The 26,608-nt window shown below is 37.7% G+C and overlaps 1 protein-coding gene across 4 annotated transcripts in view; it reads left to right on the forward strand.

The window, feature by feature from the left end:
• Positions 1 to 26,608, forward strand: part of OCA2 (OCA2 melanosomal transmembrane protein) — a 165,638-nt gene that overhangs the window by 84,538 nt on the left and 54,492 nt on the right. For all 4 annotated transcript variants that reach the window (XM_048963932.1, XM_048963925.1, XM_048963953.1 and 1 more), the window contains 4 exons: positions 6,545 to 6,692; positions 8,471 to 8,528; positions 9,854 to 9,962; positions 24,082 to 24,209. In XM_048963932.1, coding sequence (XP_048819889.1) covers positions 6,545 to 6,692; positions 8,471 to 8,528; positions 9,854 to 9,962; positions 24,082 to 24,209 — 443 coding nt within the window. The remainder of the gene's footprint in view (positions 1 to 6,544; positions 6,693 to 8,470; positions 8,529 to 9,853; positions 9,963 to 24,081; positions 24,210 to 26,608) is intronic.

A 26,608-nucleotide genomic window follows, 5' to 3' on the forward strand; every position in this document is an offset into this window, starting at 1 on the left:
CTGTTTGCTGCAAAGAGTTTCACTGATGATTTTTCATTAAAAAGTACAATGACATATTTTTAAATTATTCTTATCAGTTTTATTTCTCAAAATGAGCTGAACTTATTAGTTACCTTTTTTTTTTTTTTTTTTTTTTTTTTTTTTTACACATTCAACCAGTTGCAGGGTACAGTAAATCTGAAGTGAGCTTCTTTTTCACTTCATTTTGCCCTTAAATTAAGCACTGTTTTTTCTAACTTTTGGGTTTTCAGACGTGTCCTCTTGAGGCTTTGTCTTTTCAGGATGGTGCAAAACTTATCTTTCAGTTTTTGCTTATAGAACTGTTTGTTGTTTTTTTTTTTTTTTTTTTTTTTCCTCTTTTTTTTTTTCCTTTCCTTTTTTTACATCTTTTTTTCACCACCCCTGATATTGAAATAATCTTGGTAGCTGTTTGGTTTGCTGCAATTCACTTTACGATTGGAGGTTATCTATTCACTTCCAAGCAGAGGAGTTAGTTTAATAGTTTTATGCATGTACCTTAATGGAAAACATTGGCTAATCAGAGAATGATAGAATGGAATGGATTAGGTTGCAAATGGAAAGAATTTCGTCCTAACATCTAATCTAAATCTCCCCTCTTCTAGTTTCAAGTAATTCCTCCTTGTCCTACCACTATCAGACTGTGTATAAAAACTGTTTCCCCTTTGTTTGTAAGCTCTCCTGAAGTACTGGAAGATGGCAATGAGGTCAACCCAGAGCTTTCTCTTCTCCAAACTGAACATGCCCGACTGCTTCAGCCTTTCTTCACAGGAGAGGTGATCAGCCCTCTGATCACCTCTGTGGCCCTCCTGTAGACCCACTCCAACAGCTCCGTGTCCTTGTGCTGGGGGTCCCAGGCCTGGACACAGTACTGCACATGGGGTCTCATGAGGGCAGAGTAGAGGGAAGCAATCACTTCCCTTACCCCACTGATCAGCCCTCTTTTGATGCAGTCCAGACAAATGAGTAAAGTTTCTGGTTAAATTTTTTAATGAGAAGGATGGTTGCTGTTTCTCCAGCTTTCTGAACAGTCTAAATCCCATGGCTGATTCTGTCTGCCCCAGCTTGCCCTGAGTTAAACCTCTGGGAGGTGACTTTCGTGTGGGGCTCCATCTAAGATGCCATGCAGTTTTCTGCCTGAGCTTATGCTGCTTTGCTGCAGGGATGAGGGTCTCCTGTATTTCTCTTGCCGCATCTGCAGTGCTGTGCAGAGCATCTGAATATGCCCTAGGTGTCTTGGTGACCAAATGGGGCCCCAGCAATCCAACAGCTGATGGATATAAATCTCTGTATTACTTTATGCAGCACTGTACAGATTTCTTGCATTCCTTTGCAATTATTTAGCTGAATCAGACAAAGTGTATTTTGTTGCGGTTTTGAAGACCCTGCAACATTTGTAGCTCTGCTTACCTATAGCCACATGACCAGTAAACGAGCCAACTCAAAGAAATAAAGGCAAGGACATTTTGAACTTTTTATTTTCAGAATTAGAGCATATGCTTGTCTCCCATAAGGAGACACTGCCTCTAGGAAAGAGGCATCGGTCATTGAGCTGGAATGTCTCTTGAGGCAAATTCTTTATACACAGGCTTCACATATCTAGCTTAGCTCCTGTGCTTTTAAAGTGGAGTTGACGGTTGCTTACTTTCTAATATGCTGGAAGGATTAATTACACTATATGAGGGATTTAAAAATTTTACCTTAAGTTATAGATATTACTATTACTAGATTAAGCTATAATTCCTGGTACTTAATTTCCTTTTCAATTAATGTTTAAACAGAAGTAGCCCTGTTCTAAGAATTTAGCTAAGAAACATAATTGCTTTGCTGAAAAAATATTAAGCGAGAAGAGCATCTGGAGAAAAAACCCCACGTTCAGAGGAACATGCTTTGCATTTTGTTAGTCACAGCCCAAACTTGTCTTGCTTTCAAAAAGGCAGATAATATATTTAGTGCACTTGCCAGTTAAAAATTGCAATTTTATGATAATTCTTATCATCTCGACTAGTTTGGTCATGCTCTTCTGAGTATCTTCAATTAATAACACTGTCCTCTGCAGATTCTGAGACAGGGAATTAATTACACTCAGTTTGGAGGATGTCTTCTTTGTTATTGGCAGTCAGGTGGGAGGGAATGTGTGATTAAGTGAAAATCAGTCTGACTATTAGTTGGTGCAATGCAGAAAGAATACACATTTTGATGAAGCAGTGTTTTCTAATATGCAGAAAATATTATCTATTTCACAGCTCGGGTCTGTAGTGGATATTTCATTAAATTCAACCAGTCCAGGGCTTTTAGTCTGTGCTTTCCATGGTGAAATATACTAAATGACAAAACCAGAATAGATTGGCACTATAGGGATTGCAATTTTGCTTATCCTTTTGAATAAAATCCCTCAAAATATTCTTTTCTTGTTGGAAATGTCCTTTCTAGAAAAAGAAAAAGAAAAAAAAAAAAAAAGAAAAGAAAAGAAAGAAAAAATAGTCTGAAAAACTAATTCTGAATATACTAATTCTAAATATATATAGCATCTGGTGGGCTTTATGAATGTGCCATGCGAAGCTTTTGGTATTATAATGGAATAATAAATTGGTTAGTTGACTGAGTCTTCTTGGATGAGTGAGCCAAATCAGCGTGACCTGGCATAACATGACTGTCACATCCCAGTCATACACAACCCAGTCCCAGCTGAGGGGATGGGACTTACAGAGATGTGGAAATGTGATGCAAGGCTTTCTCACTCAGTAGCAGCCAAATGCTGCCCTTGTGCTGCCTTAGCCTTAGTTTCAAAGTGGTTGATAAGACCCTGCAGTCATATTACACCATCATGTCTAACACAACGTGTCATAAAAGGTCAGAGGGTCCCAAACTATATGAGTTGCTACCTAAAAAGTTTTGCAGATCCAAGATGGAGGGCTAGATAAAAACACAGTTTTTTGAAAATGTTCATTGCTCTCAGTCACCTCAAGGACCTTACACTGTATTGCATTCGAAACAAAAACTACTGCTAACACATGTATTACCTGTTGCCATAGGAGGCTATTACAATAAAAGTGTTCCTGAAACTGAAATAGGAGAAACTTTCTGTGGGATGACCTAGAAAACCTCTTTAGAAATAATTACTGTAACAGGGTTAGCACTGTAAAAAAATGTATCAACTGTTCTGATTTTCAAAGGTCATGTTGCTCTGAAGTAAATTTCACTGCAGGTCAGACGTTCACATCCTTGGGGTGTTTGGAAAACTAATGTCTGAGCAAGCAAGCATGCACTTGCTGCACACAAAGGCAAGATCAAAGCCACATGAAACAACCCACACGTTTTTTAACACAGACGACAAAGTATTAGTTCAACCTTGCTGAAACTGGAGATTAACCCCACAGCACTTCAGACCAGGAGCAGGAGTGTGAAACACCAGTCATTCTGCTCTGTTTTTGTTTGTGGCACAGATATATGTGATGCTAGACATCCCTTTTCAAATGAGTGAAGATAAAGATTCTCTCTATGAAAATACCCGGTGTGGATCTGCATCTCAGTTAGAGGATGAAAACTTCAACTTGCTTCCATTAGCAAAATCCTTGGTCACGTTTCACTTGAAAAGGATGAAGGAAATGTTACAGCAGGATAAACATACATCATGAACAGAAACAGAGAGAGACTTTTCACAAGGCTATGCAGTAATAGGGTGAGCAATAACCGTTTTAAACTGGTAGAGAGGAGATTTAGATTAGATGTTAGGAGGAAATTCTTCACTCAGAGGGCAGTGAGGTGCTGGCACAGCTATCTAGAGAGGCTGTGCCCCACCCCTGGAGGCGTTCAAGGCCAGGTTGGATGGGGCACTGGGCAGCCTGAGCTGGTGGGGGGCAGCCCTGCCCGGGGCATGGAGCAGGTAAAAGGTTGGAACTCAAAAATCTTTGAGGTCACTTCCAACCCAAACTATTCTGTGATTCCATAACCAGAAAAGGTGTTGCAAAATGGCTAACTGGATAATTATTCTTTGTGCATGTTTGCCAGAGAAAAAGATAAAACCGCGCTCTTCCTCTTGAACTGATGATGAGAAACAGTTTCAAAGCCACAGTCCATTTGACTTGAAAATTGCATGTGAGAGCAGAATGAAAAGGACCATTCAGCTGTTGAGGGTATTTTCCCCTTTTTATCTGCTTGAATTACATAAAGAAGATTCTATCTTATCCAGTCCAGAGTAGCATGGAGGGTAGTACAGTATTGCTTTCACTATGAAAGATTCAGGAAATCTTTTCAATTAAAAAGTTTTTTTCTAGTAGAGTTGAACAGGAGATTGTGCAAGAAAGCCATGTTCCAGCATTTCTCCATTTAGACTTGCCTGTCTGTAGGAAAAAGCAGCTGATATTTTGCCACTTGCTTCTGTCAGAAATAGCTATTTAAAGTGCTTACAAATTCAGAGACTTAAAATTTAATATTGAATTTTATTAAAGAATAATTTCCACCATTTCTGAGGTTTCAAATAGGCTTTCTGCACAGTTCACATTCAGCTTAATTCTCAAAAAATATTTTTTTTTTTCTGGAGCAGATAAGTTGTGGCTTATAGCTCTGTCACTTTCTTGTTTATGTTCTGGAAGGGAATAGAAGATCACTGCTGATTTATTTGTGGATGTCACAAGCTGTTGCTGAAAAAGTAAATGATGTCTGGGACAGGGTGTCTGCACAGTCTCATATGGATAAGCAGGACATATCCATGTTTTAATATGAAGTAGAATCAGATTATGCTCCTGACAAGAATCACCAAATATATTACAAAGGAAAATCCTAGATCTTGTACCTCTGATATCTATAATTTAGGTATTAATCCTTCTTTTTATAAGAAATGTTTTAGACGAAACACAGGTTGTTTAATAACCTGGAACAATCATTTAGCTTTACATAATGAGTTTACAGTTTCAGCCTTGAGTTCTAAATCCAAGGCAAAGAATACCGTTTTGTTGGCTTGTAAGCTGTTTGCTCTGCTCATCTGTGGATGTGAGCTGTATCACAGAATCACAGAATCACAGAATTGTAGGGGTTGGAAGGGACCTCCAGAGATCATCGAGTCCAACCCCCCTGCCAAAGCAGGTTCCCTACAGCAGGTCGCACAGGTCGGCATCCAGGCAGGTCTTGAACATCTCCAGAGAAGGAGACTCCACCACCTCCCTGGGCAGCCTGTTCCAGTGCTCCGTCACCTCACTGTAAAGAAGTTCTTGCGCACATTTGTGCAGAACTTCCTATGCTGCAGTTTCCGGCCGTTTCCCCTTGTCCTGTCTCCACTCACCACTGAAAAGAGTCCGGCCTCGCCATTCTGCCCCCCACACCTTAGATATTTATAGACCTGGATCAGGTCCCCTCTCAGTCTTCTTTTCTCCAGGCTGAACAGACCCAGTAAGTACGAAATCTTAGTCAACTTCTGTTCATCAGCTTCTCAGGAAGGTTATGATGGCACTGAACATCCTTACTTTTTTCCTTCAAATGATTGAATTCTGTCGTGTCTACTTTCCTCTTGTGGTTAATTATTACATAATATGCTCTGTATTATCACTATAAATACTTGGTAACAAAGGTAGATAGCATATTAAACACATTTAGTGTTCATTTTGTCATTAAATACCATGAACAACTGGGGATTTGTAAATATTAATGTCACTGCTTACATCAAAATGTGTTTAAATATTTCTCATCATTTACTCTATTTTTTATAAATAATGCTTACAGATTGCATAGGTGGTGCAAATACTTCCACGTCAATTTCTTGAGATAAGTGTAATTTGCATGCTAAATATAGATCTTAAGATAAAAATCCACGAATTCTTGACTTTTTTTTCTTCAGTGACATGAAATTTGAGGGGAAAGAAATAAAAGAAAGTTGTGGAATGTCCAATTCACTAACTTGGAAGTATATGTTCAGATAGTTTCTGAATGAATAATCAGCTTTTATATCCTTAGGAATCTCCAGTAAAATCCAAAGGATATTTTTGGTCATGACCATTCTAATGTCTGCTGTCAACAGGAGTGAACGCTTTTCGTTTATTCATCAAGACCTTGATAGTACTAAAAAAAAATAAATCAAAACATGCTCAAACAACACTCTGAAGACTGATTTGAAGTATTAATCAGTCTGTTTAAACTTACACAGGATCAGATATTACTCAGGTCTGCATTTTAGCAGTACATTAATGTGTGTTGGCAGGTTATGATCTGATGAAAAGCAAATATGATACGATTTTAGCGGTAAAGATTGTGGAGGTCTTAAGCAAATATTTGAAGAAAGCACCTTATATTAATTGGGAAATGAATTTGAGATTACTTTCGTTAAAAAATTGAAATGTTTCTATTAATTTTCCATTCCCTTCAGCTTTGAAAAGTAAGTGGTAAAAAGAACTCTGAAACTGGCAAACTCTTTGGAAACCATTCTGAGCATTTTAATAGCCTTCAGTCTAGGACACATTGCACGTACTTTGTGAGTCTTTGGTTTCATACCTACTACATCTGCTATAAGATAAACTATCTTGCTTTGTTTTAGAACTGAAACATGAGATCTATGTTTGGAGGTTGACTGCTCAGCGTATTAACCCTGCCAGCAGGGAAGAAACTGCCGTGAAATGCCTCTTGATGCAGAAGGTGCTGACTCTGGAGATACTCCTGAGGAAGAAGCTCAGGACTTTCCACAAGTGAGTGGTGCTGGCATGTGCCACCTCCTTTCTTCCACCCTTGGCAGGATGAGCTGCAGGCGTAGGCACTTTGTTGGACTTACATGAAACTCCTGCTCATCTCAGTTTGCAGTTGGAACGATATTCCAGTTTTGCTACTATCTTCATTGACATGAGACCTACATTCTCAGCTGTTTCTTGATCACAGAATCACAGAATGGCCAGGGTTGGAAGGGACCTCAAGGATCATGAATCTCCAAACCCCCTGCCACATGCAGGGCCACCAACCTCCACATTTAATACTAGACCAGGCTGCCCAGAGCCCCATCCAACCTGGCCTTGAACACCTCCAAGGACGGGGCATCCACAGCCTCTCTGGGCAGCCTGTTCCAGCACCTCACCACTCTGTAAATAACTTCCCCCTGACATCCAACTTAAATCTTCCCTCCCTCAACTCCAAACCATTTCCCCTTGTCCTGCTGTTATCTACCCTTTCAAAGAGTTGAAAGAGTTGAGCAGATACAAAGAACCATGGAAGCTCAGCTTCAGTGATACACCAAGTACTTTAGGACAAAACTAATGTGTAAGGTCTGGAAAACATATTGTGAATAAACAAAAATTTGACAACCCAGAAATTCCAGGTAGCTTTTGTTTTAAAAGATCACAAATACATCATTAGGCTTTTTACTGCAATAATAGCTTCAATGTAGTAAAATGCTGTAAATTTTTCCCTGATGAAAAATTCAAATGTTCTTCAGTGAACTACTGAATTTTCAAAACAGCGATTTACTACTTCTTAAAGTAATCAAATCTTCAGTGGGGATGTGAGTATATTCATAATTAACTAGGTATGTATAGAAAAGGAGAAGTTTTTATAAACTAAGACTAACAAAAAATTAACCTTATTTTTGTTTAGGTTCCGGCAAAACCAGCTGTTAATGTAGGAAATTTGATGTTTGAGAATAGTAATATAAGTACTGTGACAGTGAATTTTCTTATTTTCACAAATAAACTTCTTAATTCAATAAATGATGCAAACATAAATTATTCCAGTAATAAGATAATTTTTCCTTATATTTTCCTATAATATTTTCCTTTAATTTTTTCCTGATATTGTGCACTTTAAATAAAGTGACATAAAAAGTCTTTTTAAAAGATTGTGACATTATTAGAGTTCGCAACACCTTAAAGAAAATAATTTTGAAGTATATAAAAAATGGTACGTTCAGTTTTGAAAATGAGGATTCCTTCAGCACAAGTACACTGACAGTGATGTAGAAATTCATTAAGATTAGCAACAGAGCTCCTGAACTGCAAACCCCGAGGCTTTTTTTTGCTGCAGGGCTGACTATGCTGATAACAGAAAGAAGTAACTTATTCGGATCTTAAAACTTCATTATAAAATGCAAATGTAACACGTGTTCTGACTTGTTGGTGTTAGCACATGACCCTTGCTTTATCACAGAATGGCACACATTACCTCCTGAAACTACAAATGGAACATATAGCCAGCTCCTATATCCAGGTTTGTACTCTGGATGCTTGCACTTTCCAAGTCTGTGGCACTCTTCATGAACCAAACTGTGTACTGGTAGTATGTATTAGGAAAGTGGGGTCTTAAGTAAATTGTCATGGGAATTTTGCTACTGAACATAAGGCAACCATGGTTCCTCTGTAGTATGAGTTACTCCTTAAAGGGGAGAGAATGATCTGGATGTGATGAGAGAGATTTATTCCAGTACTGTTTGGCAGGGCTCTCATTTCATTCTGGAAAAAAAGCAGGTGTCATTTTCTTTCAGGCAAATTTCACAAGAAGATAAAAACTGGGAAACAAATATTCAGGAACTCCAGAAAAAAGTAAGTAGATGGCAGTTGTTCTTAATATAAGTGTAAGTAGACCTATGGCTTTTTATGAGGAAAATCCTTTGAATCCAATGAAAATTTAATAAGTGTCGTGGAGAAGAAAAGCTGGCAGGCAGACTGGCTGGCTTCTTATCAGGATGGATATACTGAACTACATTGTATGAGTTAGGTTTTATATGTGTTCTTTAGAAAAGAGTTGTTTAAAGGATCAATAAATGATTCAGCATGTTCTCTTAAAATTTTAATCCGCCATGGCCAGAAAGTCTTAGAAGGTGTCAATAGGTTGTTTATAACCACAATGCATGATGACAGAGTAATACCAACTCTAATTTACTACACTATCTGTAACACATCTGCTATGTTATTTAAGTAGGGATAAACCACTTGCATAAATCCTGTTTTCTTTGCTGTGCACATATTAACACTGCCTAGATCTTTATGCTGAAGCTGAACTTGACAGGATGTATACCCAAAGTAGGATTAATTTCATCTTCATTAGCCTAATCATCACATCCTTTCCACATTGCTGGCACTAATGAGTATAGGCGTGTAATTGGGAGCTCAAATCCTTGGCTGGGAGCACTCTGTTCTATATGTCATACCAAAACAGAACAAAACCAACTGGATTTTCTGTTTGGTTTTAGGCCTTTTCCAAAGCATTGTATAAATGATGAACTTTTAAAAGAAGTGAGATTTGATTATACTTTGGTAGATTTCTAAACCGTGTGGAAGAGACTAGCAATGAGAGAGATACTCAGTCCCTGGGTTGCTGGTGAAGGTGATTTCAGAGCAGAGAAGCAACAGCACAATGGAAAGAATTTAAGTATGAGAATGAGAGCATGCGGAGCTGGTCTGTGGTACAGGAGCTCTATAAAGATTAGAGGCATGGCATGTCTTTGAAAGTTGTACGTGATGTATGAAGAATCTGGCCATTAGGTTAGGTTATAGGTTTTCAGAGTATAATCACAATAAAGGATGATTTTGTTCAAATTTGAGAAACCACAGAGCACCTGAAGTTCCCTCTGTAATAAAAACTGCCTTTCAACTATACTTGCACAACTGTGTTCTATCTCCTGTCTTCATGTTGGGTCTCTCTTACTATGTGATCATGTTTTCTATAGGTAAACATGAAATATTTCATTTTAAATATTTATGTATTTTATGCTGAAGAAGAATATACAATACAGGAACAGCTTTTTCTATTTCACACGTTTTTATTTTTTATTTTTTATTTTTTATTTTTTATTTTTTATTAACTCTGTGCACAATAAATAATTCCTTCTTTAACACAGTTATCCAATTCTTTTTCCCCTCTGCAGCACAGAATAACAGACAAAATCCTTCTCGTCAAATGCCTTACTGTGCTGGGATGTGTTATTCTGATGTTTTTTCTCAACTCATTTGTTGCAGGTGTCTACTTAGATCTTGGTAAGTTTCACAGTTTTATTCTATTTTATTAAAATAATAATAATAATAATAAAACAGCTAACTGAACTGTAACATTTTTCTGAGTCTGTTCAGAAAACCCATGTTTTTGTAAGTCCCTGACCTTACAATTTCACTGGGTTAATCAGAACAGCAGTTTCTCAGAACAGGTTTTTGAAATGCAGTCACGACTCAGTCACCCCTGGAGGAATAGCAGGTAGAGCTCTTAACTTCATCTTTTTCTGACTTCCCAATATTAACTAGGTGGATAAACATAACAGAATGAGCAAATTTGACCTTACCATGATTTCAGTGTAGCCTTGAATAAATGACCAAGATTCATTACGGAGATCAGAAAGCAATTACTCTGTGTAAGAACATTTAAGTAGTCTAGCATAATTTCGTGAGTAAAGATAGCCCATCGTATAACTTCAAGTTACCATTATGTTATCATCAAAATAAATCATTTCCCAAAATAAAATCTAGAAGACACTGCATATGATTGAAATAAAAATAACTACATTCTGTGCCTAGACCTGTCTGTGCAGGTCTTTATATAGTTATTATGTGTCTAAATCCCTATAAGGACATTCTTGAAATGTCCCAAAAATAGAACAAAATTAAAACTCATGTTTAACTGAAGAGCAGTTATAAAACCTGCCTGTAACATGAAAAGTTAATGATATTTTTTTGGGCTGTGGAGTGTTTGGAAGTTATGGAATTTCAAATTTATGTTTTCTCTTGTTCATCTAAATCCCTTCACTGTGTATGTCCAGTGGAAAAAAAAAAAAAAAAAAGCAATAGATTTAAGGATGAATAACTCATAAAGAGTAAGTCACTGGCTGAATTATAATGTGCATTTTGGTTATGCACAGTATAGAGCTAGTTCTAACTGTAGAGTGGTGATCAGGTTGGAAACAACACCTTCCACCCCTGTTGCTACTACTTCAGCTATATTAACTGGCTTAGTAAGCTACCAGTAGCCAAAGGTGGCTCTTCTGTTTGCTTGGACCCAGGGAAACACCGGAGTTGGTGTTATTGGCATCAGTGGGGGGATGTGAGTTACTGTATCTGGAGCAATGTGTTTTTAAATAAGTACAGCTATGCTGCTAAACACATTTATTCCAAGGACTGAGCTACAGCCCTTGGACCTAGGCTGCAGGATGTCTGTGTCCATGCTGCTCAGACCTCATCTCTGCAGAGCAGTCTGGCACTGCAACCGGCCCTGTGCTTCCTTGTGACATTGTAAATAGTTTTGTACGTATGGGATTATTAAATTGCCAGTTCACTTCAAGGGCAGTTTTGTAGCCTAATAAAATTGTTCTAAGTCCATAATACTGAGGACATATGGTGTATTACCCTGTATTTGTTATGGGGTTTCAGTGCATAACCTTGTCTGAGTTAATGTTGCAGTAACTGCACAGAGCACAGACCTAAACGTGACTCACCCTTGTTTCTGTTTGAGTGTGATTCCTGCAACAAATTGTCTTCAGAAGTACTTATTTTTGTTTGAGATTAAACAAGCTGGGTCAGTCCAAGACAGGGGTCTGATTTATAAGCAATACTTACACAAGGGGGATTGTGGGACACGGGGACCTCACTGTGGACTTGGACTATGAGGTTTCCTGACAGTGCTTCTGTGCAGCAGAAGTGTGGTGCCTGGAGCAATATGAGCTTAGGAGAGGGGACACTGTTTCAGCCAGTGGCACCAGTGACACTGCTATGGTGGCAGCTTTCCTCTTCCGGAGTATCTGCTGTGATAGAAATGGATAATTCAGTAAAGAATACTGGTTGTTAAGAAGTTAAAAGGTACGCTGATGCATTATAGCCACAGAAGTGCAATGTTATTATAGCATAGGAAGAAACAGAAATTGAAGACACAGGCATTTGAAGTCACTGTGGCTAAGAGCGTTAACTGAAGAGTTCCCACCAGCAATTTAAGAAATCAATTTTCACTCTTACTTTTCTGCCTCAGATAAGTGAGCACTGAACCATATAAGATTTTGTGAATAAACCCAAAATCTAAGTGTTTTTGAAAACCCACATGCAGTCAGTAAAGACCATATAGCATTGATTGCATGTGCAGCTAGTAAGATATTCTTTCAAGACTGTAAGGTAATTGGAGTCCTAGAAGAAATCTAGTAACAGAAGAGTGGTTTTTTGTTCTACTTCATGTCAGTAAAATAAGTGCAAGATAGTGACATGGTTGGCAGTGCAGGTTTTTGTAATTCACTACCCAATCTTCTGCTGCAATCTTGAAAGTAAACATGGGCTGTATGTGTTATTTAGTTTCTCTCTGTTCTGTATTCATAGTAAATCCATCAGATTAGTAAATAAATGTTATTAAATCATATACATAATTCTATTAACACTTAATGGAACCTGCAGACTTCTACTGAGATCTCACTGATGACTCCTGAGTTCCATGGTCTTGATGCTTGCTGTCACTTACTTATCATTACTGAAGTAGTACTGCTGTGGGTTGCTATGGATTTTAGTCCTCCAGTGGATGGAAATAAATTTCCTAAAATACAGCACATCTTGTACTCTGGTGGTTTGGCTATATTTGTTCAGTAAGTTTTTGCATAAAAATGAAAGTAGATTGTAATTCAGTGTTTAATTTCCTACTAGAATAATGTTTTATACAGAGGCTTAAGTGTTAGAAATCTAATAACTTTTAATTGCATTTGGTATAGTGAATTAGAAAGATTATAGAATTCTTTATCAGTCCCCAGCCTTGATACAATTTTTCCATAATGAACCTGGAATCATTGATATAATTTGAGGGAATTGACATTTTAATTTAACTAATAAATTTGCATACTTAACTGTCTTAAAATGCAGAACACTTTCCTATTCAGTTTTCTTGTACCTGTTCATCTGTAGACTAATTCTATGAAATGCCTATGTCAGTGAAAAGCTAATAATGAGACTTCAAACAGACAGACATGGCAAACTTCAGACTTCTAGAGAGTGCTTTCATTCAGCCACTATAGGATATTACTTTATTGATAAAGCACTGGTAAAGCATCTGAGGAATCTTGCTTCCTTCTGCCTCTGGATCCTCTCCTCTCAGGGTTACATCAGTCATTTCTGAGTCAGGGAAAAGTCCTCTCCTGCTTTTAGAGAGCTGCAACAGAAGATTTTGCTTTCTTCTTCAAGAAACAAGGTGTAAACTCAAGAGCAAACAAATCAGATACTGATGGTTTCAGGGTAGAGATATTGTTACTGACTCAGCTGCAGACTGTTGGAAGACGGGAATTCACACCAGGAGAAACATAGCTATATATTTGCCTAATTTGTACAACTTGTATCTTACATTGTTGAAACATTTAAAATCTGTGACTGAAATAGTGGAAAAGAAAGGTTTTCATTTAAGCTGACTGGTTTTTGTTTGGAAGGCCACGTTTTGCAGAGCCCTTTTTGATGTTATTATCAGCGCATTCAAGAAGAAATGTTTTCAATCTCTATAGATACAAAAGACTCCTGTTGTCTTGTCACTGCTTTGGAGGCCAGTCATTGTATTTTCTGACTAATTTCTGTAATGTACTGAAAATTTGTTGAAATTTACAGGCGCTGAGTGAGTGAAGGAAAGCCCTCCATTGCCCTAAAGAGCTTCTTAAACTTGCTTAAATTTGCTGTTGAATCACTGACTGTCAGAAGTTCTGCACCAATATGTACTTGGCTTACAACAACCAAATCAGGTTTTCCACTACTGCATCCTGCTGAGATTTTAACAGCTCCCTCCATTTTCTTTTCTGCAACATTTTGAATAAGTGGTGCAAGGACTTTGCTGTAGACGTTATTCTTCCTTAACAGCTTTGAGATAGATTGCCTGTACATGTTAGAGTTAGTCATTCTCTAACCAATACCAGAAGCCTTAAGCTTAGAGATCTTTCTATGAGTTGCAAAACAAACAAACAAACGAAAAATCCACACCTAATATTGCACAAGTGAAAAAAATATAGTCTGCATATTTGTCTTCAGAGTGTGCAACACGTATGCCTAAGGAAAACTCTACAAACTTTGAACTGTTCTTCAAACTGTTATTTTGGAGCATTTTTCTGTACTAGAGGTGGTAAATAAATAAAACCATCTTATCCTACTATCATATATAGTAGTAGAGTTATAGAAATCTATCACTGCTTACAAACAATGAAATCATATAAACAAAAGGAAACAAACTAGGTTATGCAACTGTGTTTGTACCCATAGGAAAGAAAACAGTGTGCTTATATTCTGGAAATGATTGCTTTCAGGTGAATATATGCAATCCTTGTGAAATGTCCATTATAGAACTATTCTTCTTGTTGAGGGTTATTTCATGAAATGTTTGGGATTGAAAAACAAAAAAAGGATCAGCTTGATAAGCCAATGTATAATTTATTGCTGAAGAACACCAGAAATCCTGGTGAGACAAATAGCTATTAAGCTATAAAAAGTAGCAAATGACATAGATTTAAGAAAGTGTACACTTAATGCCATAAGCCACAATGTTAAGTTTATAACATTTTCCACCAGTATATCCTCAGTGTAAAAAGTTGCTCTTTAATTTGTCACTGAATCTAACATTTATTCCCAGGCTATCTACAGGCTGTGATGTTAATCAGTTTTAATTGAGGAAAGCTTATGGGCATGGCCTAACTGCTCAAATTATAATGAATTCTCAGCTATTTAACTCTGTTAAACCCAGTATTTTCCCCTGTATTTTTGCAAACCTTTCCAATGTGGTTAGATGAATTAAGAAGCTGGATACACAGACTGGGATCCAAGTTTTATGGACCTTTTCTAAATAGCTATAAATATTACCTGAATAATCTGTGGTTGCCTGGAAACTCCTTCACACAGTTCCAGGTAGTGTGAGCTAGATTGTTCTGGTCCTCTAAACAATTGGACTGGGGATGCCTTCTTTGTACACAGCAGTAGGCTCTGCTTTCAGAGTGTTGGTGGTGTTGTGATATACATGGTTTTGTGGGCAAAACTGAGAACTTATTTTTAGTCTAATTAAAGGTTTTATCTATGGAAGCAAAACACAACATTTATTGTTCATGCGCTTATGACAATACCAGCACATTGAATTACCCAATCAATACAAAAGAAAATCCACTAACAATATAGAATTAAATCTGTTGTAAACGATAAATGATAAAAAAATAATTAAAGCAAGAAGAAAGCATGCATTCCTTGTATCCTTTGATTCTCCACAGGATGTAAAGCTTCACAAGGCTGAGTAGAGTGTGATGAATTGTTGATACCTTGAGAATTTTACTTGGAGAAGTATTACAGGGATTTCTTCCTCCTCTTTACTGGGAGGTGTAAAATGCTGATGTTGACGGTTTCTTCCTCCTTGTGCTTGAGTCCACTTTCCTTCTTATGCTTGAGTCCACTTGAGCTCAGTATTATCAATTTTTTTTTTTTAAACTTTATTCCTTGCAATTTTGTCATATGTAGAGTTATATAAATATTACAGACTTGGTCCCTGTCTTTTTTGTTACCTCAGAAATGGGTTTTGACTCACATCACAGACTGCGCTATTAGCAACTGCTGAGTTGTTGATAATCCCAGGGCAGTTGATATCATCCAATGCCCTCACCTTCAAGGCTTTTTCTATTACTCCACATCCGTATTCCTTTACATTATTAAGTTCAAGTCAAAAGTAGTTCATTACACGCAGCATCTAGCTATTCCTAGCTATGTAGGAATTGGTAACAGTATGCACTAAACCACCCAATTATGCAAAGGTAAGCAAAACGAAAATAAGGTATGTCTTCTATTTGTTAGTTCTGGATATATTTTGCACCATCTTTTGTATTATTTTATACTGATAGAATAGTTAATTATTTTTCTTTGCTTTTGTCAGGGATTTGGCTGCCATCCACAGAAATGCATTTTTTTTTTTTTGCTGCAATTACTCATTCTGTGCCCTCTTGCCTGTGTAATTTTTTTCTCTTACTATTTTCCATTAATAGTCCACATATGTGAAGTTGTGTCACTGCTTTTCATTAATAATGTTTGGGGTTTTTTTGGCCTTGTAATTTTAAACAGAACAACAAATTGTAGCATCTGATGGGAGTAGTCAGCCTACTGTAGCAAGATATCTTCGGGCTATAATTTTAGGTACTTCTCTTTGGAAGCCCCTTTCTGGAGATCCTTTCAGATCCTTACAGCTGGGATGCTTAGCTCAAAGATAAGACTAAATTGCAAGTCTTCAGGTAAGCACTGGCCTGCTACAGAGAGCAGACTGATAATACTGTAGAGATGGTATTAACTACAGCCATGAGTGGATTCTGGCATATTTGACCTAATTTAGTGCTCTTTTTCTCTATGCTCTTGCTTAATTCCTATATTATTTAGCTGTTTTGACATGCAGTAGTGTTGGTTTAAGTTGTCTAGTACTTCAACATTGAGATCAAGAAGAGCTCTGTACATGCCTGACCTACTCATCTCTAAATATGTAGCATGGAAATTTGGTTGGACCATGAAGATGCATATTGTTTTAAAATGAGGGTAGACATAATTGCACATACAAGACTTAGCACATCTTTGATTCATAGTGATGTTGAAAACAATCCTTGCAAAGTGTATATGAACATGACAAAAATAAATGTACAGTTATTTTGTAGAAATAAAAATGTTGGAGTAGAGCTAAATTGATGCATTCAGCATTGAGTATATAACTCACTTTGGTACAGATCTGAGTTATTGCTCCTTCTCAACATAACACTCTCTGAAAATAGGAGAAATCTTCCTGCAGTCCCTGCGGTTTTAAATTTTTTTTTTTTTTTTTTAATTACACCCTTCAAAGTGCACAGTCATTTTTATGGGCACGTAAATAAACATGGAAAATATTCTGTCTGTGTGGTTGTTCATACACCTGATGCGGAAAAAAAATCCTCTACCACCAAAACTGGGAAAGAGTAACAATTATATCTGCTAGTACACTTTCTGTGCTTTAGTTCCTTCTTCCAGAGATGTTGACCTTCGTTTTATCTTGATATTCATATCTTAAATCTTTTTTTGTCTCTAAGAGTGAGTGAGATTCTGGCAGTCTTCGTTTTCAATAACGTTTACTGAGGTAATTTTGTAATTTTTTAAAAGACTTTTAGATGGGTGTAATATACACAGCTGTATCTCAACACATCTCTGCTGATGTAGCATCTAGCTAGAGCTAGTAAGGAAGCTAGTAATGGTTTCTTACTTACAGGAATCTATTTGCCATCCTATCTTATTTATGGTATTGTGCTTGAATTCATCAGGAGAATTAACAAAATCCATTCCATCTATTCCCAATGCACAGAGGCTCATTCAGTGATTACAGAGCAGCTATTCCTCTGCCTCCTTGTTTTATGCTATGCCCTTGTTCTTAACTTTGAAATTTATTTCTATCCATACAGGTTCCTGTTTTGTTTGCCTTGCATAGGGTTATAGTTTCCATCAACTTCTTTCTCGTTCTTTCTATCTTCTTATATTCTACCAGGCATTTCCTGATGCAGGTGCAAGCTGTTCTGGACTGTTACTATCATGGTTCTACCACCAAGGAACAGCCTTGTGGTGCTACAAATAACACAGAACAGCTGGAAACAATTTATATGATGCTAAGCTTATGAAAAGAGATTACTCAAAAGACAAGCAAGTTGCTTTGTCAGAGAGTAATTCTGTTAAAAAAATAAAAAAATTGAAGATCAAACAGTGCTTATCAGTTGACAACAAACGTTGTTTGTAAGAATTCAGTATGATTTCAGAATGGACATTTTTGGGGATACCTGACAACATTTTTAAAAAAATAATTGTAGAAAACTAAACATGGAGTATTTGAGGTGCTGGCATAGGCTGCCCAGAGAGGTTGTAGATATCCCGTCCCTGAAGGTGTTCAAGGCCAGGTATGATGGGGCTGTGGACAATCTAGTATTTAGTATCTGATCTAGTGGTTGGCAAACCTGCCTATGGCAGGGGGGTAGAAACTTCATAATGCTTGAGGTCTCTTCCAACACAAACCATTCTATGATTCTGTGATTTTAATTCATATTCAGGACTACTGATATTAAATGAGTAGAGTGAGCAGTACTGGAAATATGTCTTTGATCCTGTTGTTTGATGCACATATTTCTATATCCATGCATAATAGTATAATCAAATGTGTCCTTATACATAACATTACATCTGCACTTTGGTGTATGAAGGACTAACAGGTTAATTTGTGAGGGTTTATGGAGGTAATTGTACTTCTGATTAAGCTGATGGGACACACTGTTGGATTTAATTCTTCTTATATTCATTAATATGCCATGTAAGCCATGATTCAAAGGTTAGCACCAGAAGATATAGCTTGTTATGGATGTTATAGGCATGAGGGGTCTCTGTTTTTCACAAAATGGCAGAGAATTGCTAAGATCAGAGAAAAAGAATATCTCATTTTGCTCAATTGCAAAAGTCTAAAAAAAATCTGTGTCCACCATTTTGTTTGTAGGAGTATTACATTTTCATCTACCAGAAGCTGATTTTTAAAGATCTCTACTCATTGCTCACCTATTTGGTATGTGATTTTGAATACTGTGTAGCCTGATTCTTCCTAGCTGCTATAATGTCTCCTAACTCTTCTTGTTTTGTCCTTTACTGCCACTGCAAAGATTGCTCTCTACTCTCTGTAGCAGGCTGGTTCTTACCTGTAGGCTTGCAATTTAGTCTTATCTTTGAGCTAAGCATCCCAGAGTCTTTAAATTTTTTTTCCTCAAAAACCAAGTTTTCAGACTGTTTGTCATATTTCTTTGCCCTGGATTTTCTAATGGTTAAGCGTAATGCATCTTCCCTGGGTTTACTGGGGATTAAGAGAGCAGAGGCTGCTTCACAGGATTTGTTATTCATAACCCTGATTCTGTATTTCAGGAGACCATCGGGCTCAGTTTCTGTGTTACTTGTCTTCCATGCAGGACAGTTAATATCCAGATGCTTCCCATCCTAGAGCTGGGCAGTTATACCTACTCCTGCTTAAATATAGAGTCCTGCACCTGTCTAACCTGAGCAGCACTCTCTTTTGCCCAGGCCAGCACTGAAGTGGCACAGTGTTATTCTGGCTTCAGTTTTCATTGCAAATATCTCAAGAACCACTTGAGTTTCCAGAAGCATGAATTATAAATGCGCTCTTGGTATTCATGTGGAAAGACATTATTTCAAATTCTGTGCACGTAAAGGAAACATACAGTACCTGCATGTTCACATTGTTAGGAGGAAACTTATTATACGTTTCAGCTGCTACTAGGCCAGATGGAATTACTTTTACTAAGGAATACAGATTTTTCTTAATGAGCATTTGAAAAGCCTGCAGATTACACAGTATTTTCTTCCTTTCATTTATTTCCCTTTCACCTACCTTCCTCCCACATATTCTGTACTTCTATTTGATAATATTAGATTGTTTTATATTTTCTAGTTCTTTTGCTTGATTATTTCAAAATAGGATTTTTATTTTTTATTTAGCAAGATTGCAATTGCATTCTTCTCATCATGAGTTATTTACTGTTCCAAATGTGATTTTCCCTACTGGGTAAAGTGAATGAGAAAAGAAAAGCACTCAAGCTATTTCTGCTGTACCATTTTTCTGGTTTCTGGCAGAAGACACAAGACTATTTTCTAGGAAGAATGCATTATAATTTTTCAAGGTGCATTTTATAATTAAATATCATTTTATTTTTCCTAAAATAAACAGTCACTGTCTTTATCAGGTGCTGTGTCAGTGCAGAAATGGAATTTAGATTCAGTTTCTCCCTGCATTATATTTCCAGAACACCAATTGCTGTGAAACAGAGGCACTGAAAGGCAGTAAAAGAAGTAGTTTGTGGAACTATAAATGGGCTTTGCTTTCACTGTAGTAATGAGAAGTTATTCTTTTTAAAATTCACTCTTTCTCTTCTACCTGGCTCTCTTGTGGCCCAGTAAGCTAAAAAGTAAAAGAACAGTCATGCCAGTCTGTAATGCATCCTGGTACTTTCAGTTCTTTGAAAATGGAGGAATCTTTCAAACTGAATCCAAAGCAAATGCAGATACACTAAAACATATAAAACAATGATATTCTTTGCTATCTTGAACATACTTAAAAGAACATTACTTTAAAAAGCCTCTGGACACCAGCCCATTTAGAGACACAGATTGCCACATGTCTGTACAGGCTCCGTAGCTTACATTGACAAACAGTTTGACAGAGAGCAGTCAATGAAGTAGTTACAGCCTACACTGACTACTGTGTCCTTCAAGTATTGGAAGATGTTATTCTTGTCCAGGTGCAAGGATGCTTGAAGTCAAACCATGTCATAAAGGGGGATCTTACAGAAACCCCACCAAAACTCTTTGAGAGACTCCATCCTTCCTCTCTCCTTCTCTTTGTTTCTGTACTGTACCCATCCCCTGGGAGACAGGTACCTATATCTCCTCTTTGCAGTTACTGCAAAGATAGCAAATTCAGAAAAGCCTGTGCATGTAGACTGTGATAAGCTATGTACAGCCCAAACTGGCAGCTGACATCTTCAATTCTCCAGAGATCTCTACTTGCTGGAGTACTTCAGGAAAAGACACACTCCTTACCCATCTGTATTCCTCAGAAACAGACCACTCTTCTCTCACTCTAAGCTGTGTGCATGGAGCTAGTGCATATTGCTAAAGCCCATGGTGCAAGAAAATGCTGACTCTATCAACTTCTAGTGCATTTGTATTTCATTAGCTTTAATTAATAATTATCTCTATATAATATGTTCAAATTGAGGCAGGAAGTTAGAAATAATGCCCATGTTTCATCACAAATTGTTCCAGAACTACTGAGAAATTCCTGTTCTTTAATCCTTCACTCCCATTTACCTAATGATGTCACTTACGTGTGTGCAAAATAGCAGTAAAATTCTGCTGCTGAGCTCCCAGTCTGTACCTGTCTACTTCCTCTTGTAGTTTTCCTCTAACAGGAATTGCTGCCATCTATACTTAAGGAAGAGTTGGTCCCACTGTATTTTACTGGTATTTGGTGGACACCTAAGAGTTGAAATTAGCCAGTGCACATCCATACTGCTTTCTTTGTGTTTAGTGAAAATAGCTATTTAATTTGAGTGAACAGATTCATTTTACTTTGGGGAGAGGTAGAAAGTATCGATGAAGATTGCAAAAATTGTAGTAGGTGTCAGAAATTTTAGTGGATGAGGGAGAGGCTCCGGATTTAGTCAATCTGGACTTTAATAAGGCATTCAACTCTGTCTCCCACAGTATTCTGGGGCAGCAGGTACACGCTTGGACAGGTACACTCTTTGTTGGGTAAAGAACTGGCTGGAGGACTGGGCCCAGAGAGTGGTGGTGAATGGAGTTAGATCCAGCTGGCAACCAGTTACTAGTGGTTTTTCCCAGGGAATCACTGTCCCTGGAGGTGTTCAAGAACTGCATAGATGTGGCACTGAGGGACGTGGTTTAGTGGGCATGATTGGTGGTAAGTGGATGATGGGACTAGATGATCTCAGAAATCTTTTCCAACCTTCGTGGTTCTATGAATTGACAATTTCCTCCTCACTTTCATTTGCCTTTATGGAGACTCCTATTGTACTCCTGTCCCTGTGATTTGTAACTGATCTTGCAGTCTGCAAATGCCTTTGATATGGATGAGACTATTGAGTACTTTTAAAAATTTCCTGGAATAACTTCTGTATGAGTTTTGCCATTGCTACATTTAAGCTATATGTATACCCAGGACCAGGTGCACAAAAAAATCTGCACCCATTATCGGCTTATGCCATGATCCAGCATTCAACTCGAGGAATGCAGAGTATTGCCACTCTGAGGTCAGCCCTGGAGTCTGTTCTCAATGGGTGGTAGAAATACCAATTCTTCACAGGAAATAAGTGTTCCTTTTGCGAAGGCAAAGACTCAAAGAAGTGCAAAATCTATACATCTTTTATTCCAGTGCAAACATCCAGCTTTCCTCTTGATAACAGCTGAACCAGACCTTTTCTGCTACTTGACATCCCTCTGCCTGCAAGTGATATAGAGTGAACTGACCCTGTCTGTGCCACATTTCATAACCAGCAGGGCAAAGGTTTGGTTTTGGAGTCTGCCTGCCTTGAATGAAGGAAGGGCAAGTTGACATAGCAGTTTCTTATGACACTTTTGAGAGGGACCAGATGGGTTTTCCCGCCTGGTTCTCTCTTTTGTGATGGCTTTAGCTCCCCTCCTCTCTTGCAGTGTAATGTTCATGCATGAGATACTTTTGACCAAGCACTAATTATAACACTGTGAGAAAGTAGGGACCAAACTTTCTCAGCTTGCTGCATGGTAATGTTTCAGTATTTGGTGATGAGCAAAGCTGGCTATGAGAATTTGGATTTTGGTTCCAATGAAGCACCAAGATCAGATTTTACTGACTTGGCATTTTGAAAAAAAAAAAAAATTACTATTAACATTTACTTCATGAACAGGCAGAAACTTTGGTTTCTTTATTCCTTCTGAAATTTACATGAGGTTAAAATGGAATAGAGGTTGATTTTGATCTTAAGCTCTTGGATGGTTTTGGATCTCTATTTCTTTAACCTAACAGAGGAGCAACCCCGTTGTTCTTGAGGACTGCTGTAGACTGCTCACTTTATTCATCTATGTGCTGCGTAGCAGAGACCTATTCTCCCTAAGTCACACTTTAAATTTGATTTTAAGTTTGTGATTTAAAGTTTTTTGACAGCAGCGATTGTTATTCTTTCCTCCTTACTTGTTCTGCAGTTTTTTGAATTCATCACTTTTCAACAGTGACTATATGAAATAGCACCAGGTATCTGAAAGAGTCACAACAAAGGGAGAAATGACTTGAAGAGGTGGGATGCTTTGTTTCCATGCCATTAAAATGCCTCAAATTATGTATCTTGGTTTTACTCATTAAAGAAAAAAACTACTATTTAAGTTAAAGAAGAGGAATAGAAAGGCAGAAAAAAAGATCATCATCCCAAGGAGAAAAAAAAACAACTTATCTATTTCTTGTTTGAAGTCTCATTCTACTGTTCAAGAATGAAATGTTCAGGAGGAATCAAATAGCTCCAGAATGCATTTTAGCTGTGCAGAGAAAGTGAGTATTGCTAGGAGATTCATGAATTATGTTCTTTGTCTGATTGCACATTTCTTCTGCATTTTCTCTCAGTTACCAAAATGTGTCTTAACATGTGAGGATGTATAGAGAGATCCTGTCTGGAGAGAATCTCCTGTGCTGCTTAAAGCTGATCTCTGTGCTGCTTCAAAGAGTTTTTTACTTCCTGAGATTGTTTTCTACAGCATGTAGCCCTTGATTCTTCAATGTCCTGGGGCTGCAGTGAGCCTTTCAGGAGGCTGCAGAGCCCTTCTATCTATCTTCCAGCAATCATATCCTGAGCTGCATCAAATTAAGTATGGTCAGCAGGTCAAGGAAGGTGATCCTGCCCCTCTACTCTGTGCTAGTCCAGACCTTACCTGGACTACTTTGTCCAAATGTGGAGTCCTCAGTACAGGAAAGACACGAACTGAATAGAACAAGTACAGAGGAGGGCCAAAAAAATGATCCGAGGGTTGGAATGCCTCTCCTGAGATGACAGGCTGAGAGAGCTGGGGCTGTTCAGCCTGGAGAAGAAAAGGCTCTGAGGAGACCTGAGAGCAACTGTCAGTATGTAAGGCGAGCTGTAAGAAGGAAGGGGATGGACTCTTTAGCTGGGTCTGCTGTGAGAAGACAAAGGGAAATGGTTTCAAACTAAAAAAGGGGAGATTTGGATTGCATCTGAGGAGGAAATTTTTTACAGGTAGCAATGACAGAAATACCAGAACAGGTTGTCCAGATTTTTGGAGGGTACTCCATTTCTGGAGGCATTCAAGGTCAGGCTAGATGGAGCTCTGAGAAACCTGATCGAGCTGTAGGTGTCCCTGTTCACTGCAGGCGAGTTAAACCAGGTGACCTGAAGTAGTCCCTTCCAACTCAAACAATTCTATGATTCTATGATTATGTTTGAACTTCACCTGACACAGCACTAGAGACAAAAAAACCTTTAACTGAAAAATGCAATACTATAACTTTTACATTGCTGTAAACAGCAAGTGAATTGTGAAGCATTGTTCTCTTTTCCTGATGTTCTCTCTTTTGCCTCTGCAGGCTGGATTGCCATTTTGGGAGCCATTTGGCTGCTAGTGCTAGCAGACATCCATGATTTTGAGATGATATTAAGCAGAGTGGAGTGGGCAACCCTTCTTTTCTTTGCAGCATTATTTGTTCTCATGGAGGTAAGATTTTGTGATTTCTAAAGCCTGAGCAGTTAGAACCGACTTAAAATGTGAGTTATGAGAGCATATATGTTGAAAGGCAGAAGCATCCTGTATGTTCAATCCCATAGGCACAGTGAAGATTGAATGCAGTCGCAGTTGTGTAGAGTGAAATGGTGGAGTGCTGGAAGCTGGTTCTGAATAATTTTTCACTCTATGCCTGGTCCCACTTTTGTTCTGCTGCATTTGCTGTGTTCATTCAATACAGTCATTTCCAATAACTTGAATTTTTGTTCCTGGTAGTCTGTGGCCCCTGTGTTCAGATAGTTTATATATATTTATGTGTTTACTCTGAAATTATTTAGACAAGCAACAGAAGAAATAAAAGAGCACAAGCCATAGTTGAAAACTGCTTCTAATATTGTTTGCTGCATGCAGGCTATCAATTGATATAGGAGAATGGTTTGAAAGGGTAACATCACTGAATTTCAATTTGTAATTGTAATTGAAAAAGATGTTCAGTACTCGAGATTTGTGGACAACTGACTGTGTAGTTTCTTTGTGTCTGTCTGTTTCTGATGGTCTGCTTTACCCAGAAACATTTTATCCTGTTTATTATTTGGTGCTTTCATATAGATTGAAAGGATTTATTTTTACCTCAAATACTTGGAGTATCTTTGTATGAATACTCACATTTACGTATCAATAAGGTGTCTGTGCATTCCCTAGAATGCTCTGGATTTTTTAGTTGTTACTTGTTCCATTTAGTGATGTTGTCAAGTTTTGCAAAGGTGGCTGATAAAACTCCCTTGACCACTGGCACTGCCATAGGTAGTGAAATGTCTGTATAAATAGTCTGGGAAGAGCCTGGAATATAACATACAACACCTTCATACACCCCTTAGTAATTGCAAAGAACTCAAGAATTTGTAAATTGGGATCTATAAAAACAGGAGGGAAGCAAACAAACAAACAAAAAAAAACCCCTAAATTTAAATTCACTACAAACAGTGAATAATTAATTAATTAGAGCTAACTCTAATTAATTCCAAAACTGGAAGTCAAAATTTGGTAACCTCTGAGAAGACGAAAAGGAACTCTGATTAAGATTAAGAAGCTTGTTTGAGAGCTAGAAGGACTAGAACTCATCAGGAAATTTTGATTTATAGCACATTTATTGGGACAGGCAATTCAGTTCGTTATATCAGCTTCTGTATGTCCTTCTGTTTTCTGGCTCTCATAGGGGATCCATTTTGAAGCCATTTTTTACTTTGTTTTACTGCTGCAATGACAGTGTATTAGTTACATTCCATGATGTATTTATCGTTTTAGCTTGAACAGTTTTGATTTGAGTGCTGTGTGACTGTACAATAACAGTAAAGCACAAAAAAACAAAACAAAACAAAACAAAAAAAACCCCAGCAACTTACTTGCCACTTGCTGTTAGACTTCAGATATGACTGTTATAATTCACTGAACTTCACTCTTATGGTTTCTCAGATCACCAGTGAATGGTTTGCTAATGAAAGATTTCTTTTTCCTGGTGCTTAGAATAACAGCAATTTAAGGTCATGAAAGAAGCTCTTATAGATAGTCAAGAAAAAATATTGGGAGATATTCATTTATCTCCCATGATTGAATAAGAAAGATACTCAGAAAAATAAGAAAAATGGATGTGTCATTCCTTATCCATCAGATTAGCAGGAGTTGGCACTCTTTGCCAAGGCATTTTTCTTTTCTTAAGATTAACCATGTCAAGAAAAGAAGTCAACGTAAATATGTGCACTGAAATATGGAGAATCTTTCCATAGTTCAGGCTCTCTGCAATTTTCAGTTCTTATTCTTGGGGAATAGGAACCTTCATCTCGGATGGTTCCCACTGTCTAACTATTTCTTACTGCTAGAAATGTTCCTTTTACTATTAGAATGTACATTTAAAAACCAGTGTGGGACCTAGACTGCAATACGCTTTGGAAAATGTAACAAGTTTCGTAAACACAGGAGTTCTTGGAGACTCTGCCTTTGGGTGCTTGTCAGTTCAGTCTGGTAGATGTTTTGCAATGAAAAAGATGTATATCCTTTGAATCTCTCTTGTTTTCAGTTGTGTCCTCAGGTAATTTATCTTTACAACTGTCTTGTTCAGAACTGGCTGTTGCAGACTATAACATCTTTCTGCTTCTTTCTGTGACATACATTCCTGTGCCTCTCAGGGTACACTGTTTTGTTCAGTCAAAAATGGTCACATTACCTTCAGTCCCTTCAGGCAGAGTTTATTTACATCAGTCATCATGACATCCTCCCCATAAGAGTGACTCATGCAAATTTTTCTGTATAAACTTTTATCTAAAATGTTACCTGATGTTTTCAGCAGTAAGGCTCTAATTCTGAGCTGTCACTCGGGAACTCATATGCTGGAAGGC

The sequence above is a fragment of the Lagopus muta genome, chromosome 1 (genome assembly GCF_023343835.1).
Source record: "Lagopus muta isolate bLagMut1 chromosome 1, bLagMut1 primary, whole genome shotgun sequence".
Lineage (NCBI taxonomy): Eukaryota > Metazoa > Chordata > Aves > Galliformes > Phasianidae > Lagopus > Lagopus muta.